The sequence below is a fragment of the Borostomias antarcticus genome (assembly GCF_949987555.1).
Source record: "Borostomias antarcticus genome assembly, chromosome: 12".
In the NCBI taxonomy this organism is placed as follows: domain Eukaryota; kingdom Metazoa; phylum Chordata; class Actinopteri; order Stomiiformes; family Stomiidae; genus Borostomias; species Borostomias antarcticus.
The window spans coordinates 24,200,897-24,204,647 of record NC_140245.1 but is presented as its reverse complement, the minus strand read 5'-3'; the positions used below and the strand labels follow the sequence as shown (position 1 = coordinate 24,204,647).

At 45.1% G+C, this 3,751-nt stretch overlaps 1 protein-coding gene across 2 annotated transcripts; it reads left to right on the top strand.

Moving 5' to 3' along the window:
• Positions 1-790: 790 nt before the first annotated feature.
• Positions 791-2,697, top strand: pou3f3b (POU class 3 homeobox 3b; the record flags this gene model as incomplete). 2 transcript variants are annotated; one of them, XM_084446756.1, is made up of 3 exons in its annotated part: positions 815-2,032; positions 2,354-2,446; positions 2,611-2,697. In XM_084446756.1, 3 exons carry the CDS (start codon positions 815-817, stop codon positions 2,695-2,697), a joined length of 1,398 nt encoding a protein of 465 aa, XP_084302882.1. The 2 variants fall into 2 exon arrangements, with proteins under 2 accessions (XP_084302883.1, XP_084302882.1); XM_084446757.1 differs by lacking the exon at positions 2,611-2,697 and having other exon boundaries at positions 791-2,023; positions 2,354-2,464.
• Positions 2,698-3,751: the final 1,054 nt, after the last annotated feature.

Sequence of the window (3,751 nt, the reverse complement as noted above, 5' to 3'; positions counted from 1 at the left end):
GACGATGTGCGCACGCTTGGCACAGGGTAAACATTCGTGTGTCCTGGAGCTTTGAGGGAGGGACTGTTCGAACTGTCAGAAAGAGAAAGAGAGGAGAGAGAGAGGAGAGGGAGAGAGAGAACAAGCGAATGAGAGGAGAGGCTTGCAACCATCGCCGTGCACTGTAATACTGGATTGTACTTCAACGGGAGTTAGCGGTTTGGCAGGTTTATATACATCAAAACAGAACAAAGAGATAGGCTGTACAGTACTATAAAAGAAACAGCGAAAGAAAAGATTAAAGCAACAAGGACGAAATCGCAGCGGCTAAATTACAAAAGAACTAAGGAGTCTCTCTGTGTTTTCTTCTCTACAAAAGGAACCTCAACCAGGACTTCATATTTTGTGGAGAATTTGCAAGATTTCTTCGACCACTACCCTATAAGTTTTTTTGCGGACAGATGTTTTCTCTGTGTATTTGAGTCGTAATCCCCAGATTTTACAAGACGAGTAAACTTTCTCCCCGGACTGCACATGGTTTCAAAGGGCTTTTGAAAACCTGGAATTTTATTCACCGATATTTATCCAATTCCCATTAGAAATAGCTAGCCTACATGATTGCTATAAAAACAAGGCTTTCGGATTGTATTGATTTTCGTCATCCTTTTACATCTTTTTGCGTGTGACGTTCACAAGTCGATGGTAACCTATTTGCCAAAAAACAACCCAGACTTTTAAAGTTTGAATAATTCATGAGATACAATTGCCTGCTCGAAAAAAAGTAACTGAAAAAGGGAGGGGGTAATCCACAAACATATTCATACGGGTTAACGGAATGGCCACCGCGGCTTCCAATCCCTATTTGCCCAGCAATAGTATCTTATCGTCCGGCTCGATCGTGCATTCTGACTCCGGAGGCGGTGGCATGCAGCCGGGCAGTGCTGCGGTCACCTCGGTGCCGGGTGGGTACCGGGGAGATCCCTCGGTCAAGATGGTACAGAGTGACTTCATGCAGGGGGCAATGGCAGCGAGCAACGGAGGACATATGCTGAGCCATGCCCACCAGTGGGTGACATCCCTGCCGCACGCCGCGGCCGCCGCAGCTGCCGCCGCAGTAGCTGCAGCCGAAGCCGGGTCGCCGTGGTCGTCGAGTCCCGTTGGAATGACAGGCAGCCCGCAGCAGCAGGATGTGAAAAACAATTCGGGGAGAGACGATCTTCACACGGGCACGGCGCTGCACCACAGGCCCCAGCATTTAGCTCCCCACCAGACTCATGCGGGGGCTTGGGGGAGCACTACTGCCTCTCATATCAATTCGATATCGGGGGGGCAGCAGCAGCAGCAGCCGCTCATTTACTCCCAGCCTGGGGGTTTCACGGTGAACGGAATGCTCAGTCCGGGGAGCCAGAGCCTGGTGCACCCGGGTCTGGTGAGGGGGGACACCCCAGACCTCGACCACGGCAGCCACCACCACCACCATCACCACCAACATCCGCATCACCAGCAGCATCACGGCGGGGTGAACAGCCACGATCCGCACTCCGACGAGGACACGCCGACGTCGGACGACTTGGAGCAGTTCGCCAAGCAGTTCAAACAGCGACGGATCAAACTGGGCTTTACGCAAGCTGACGTGGGCTTAGCTCTGGGCACGCTCTACGGGAACGTCTTCTCTCAGACTACGATCTGTAGGTTCGAGGCACTGCAGCTCAGCTTCAAAAACATGTGCAAGCTGAAGCCACTGCTAAATAAATGGCTCGAGGAGGCAGATTCGACCACCGGTAGCCCCACCAGCATCGACAAGATCGCGGCACAAGGACGCAAGCGAAAGAAGCGCACCTCCATCGAAGTCAGCGTAAAGGGAGCTTTGGAGAGCCACTTCCTAAAATGCCCCAAACCCTCGGCCCAAGAGATAACCTCTCTAGCGGACAACTTGCAGCTGGAGAAAGAAGTGGTTAGAGTGTGGTTTTGCAATAGGAGACAGAAGGAAAAAAGGATGACGCCCCCAGGAGTGCCACAGACGCCGGAGGATGTGTACTCTCAGGTCGGCAATGTGAGTGCAGACACACCGCCCCCCTCCATGGACTGCAAAAGAATGTTCAGTGAAACATAGAAACAGCACACAAGACTAAAAAATATTTTATATGAAATTGATAAACTGATAAAAACACAGACTATCGTCAAGATAGCCAACCATTTTTGATACTGTGATTGTGAGGGAATATGAATAAGACTGCAAATGTGTTATATATTTTTCTCCAGGAAAAAAAAACAACAACCCCCCTTTTCCACCCAACCCCAAAACGCACCGCTAACCTTCTTCCAGGCCCTGAAATGTCTTAACCTAAAAGGTTCCTTCTTCTCTTTCTTTCAGGGACATTTTTTAGTAGATTACTTAAAAGATGAGCGTATAACTGGGCCGAGTGAACCAAGCGACCAGAGAGTGACAACGAGTTCGTTCCATCAGGTAATTTTGGCGCATTAACATCAACAAAGAAATTCAAAGCAAGTATTAATATTTTTTACAAAGAGACCCCCCTCCCCCTTAACCCTGTATCTGATTTGCGAAAGACAAAAGAAGCAGGCAATTGTATATTTAAACATGGGACATTTTCCCCAACAATAACAAAGGAAACACGGCATCAGCAACCAAAAGAAGAAGAGTGGCATCCACGAAGCTTCAAACATATTTTCTGCGGGGTGGACTGCATGGTTTGATTCTGACACTGAGAGGAATTGAGTTTTTTTCAGCCCCTCCACGCCTAATGCTTAAATATAAACAAACAGAGGATCGACCCTGCCGTCTGATCTGAAAGATCACATCTTTTTTTCAAAATGGGGTTTTTATTTAAGGGACTTAACACCGTGAACGGATTTTTTGAAGACATAGACATTTGAAAAGACTATCTTCAGCTGCACTTATTTGAAATTCTCCTCTGCGAAAATCTGTTGCCAAGTGTGACTGAGTGCTGTGGATGTAACTATAATGCTGCCATTTCTAAGCAGTGTTCTTTGGTAGGTTTTAATAAACGAGACTCTGTAAAGCCGGCAATATAGATTCATTAGATCAGATGCTGATCTGAGTTATTTACTTTATATTTTTCATCAAAATGACTTGTTTTAATATTTTATTCGGAATACATATGAATTATTCCAAACGGTAATTTATTTTCCCCCCAGAACTTGTGTAAGATGTTTTGCTTTCCTGTTTTCGTTGTTGACCTTATTTGTTTTGTTTAATTTTGTATTATCGTTTATAAAGGAGCACAAATCAACATAAGCTGAATTGACAGTTGTTAGGTAATAAGGGTATATTTTGATGTGATAATTTGATTGTAATTTAATTTCAGTAGTGATTCCGTAAGAGCTGATTGAGAACAATAAATTTCTTAGAATGAAATTAAGTTATCCTGTGTTCTGAGATTTATATTTTTATTGCTTATTTGACTATGCTTTATGCTTTATTCGCTCTATTTTCGTTATGGGAGGGAGGCTACAGAGCAGGAATGGCGGATTGTTTTGTCCCAGCTATGGGCCCCCTATTGTCAGACGACTTGGGACATGCAGGCTACAGTCGTAGAATAAGAATAACCAAATGAAAACGACTTTAAAGATGATTTAGGCAAATTATATTTTAAGATAGGCTAAATATATTGTAAACACGTGGACCTCTGGACATAGAAAACGTTATTGAGCGTCACCCTAAACACCAAACAATATAGTTTACAGATTATACTTCATTTAGTCTCCTACACTTCTCGGAATTGTCCCA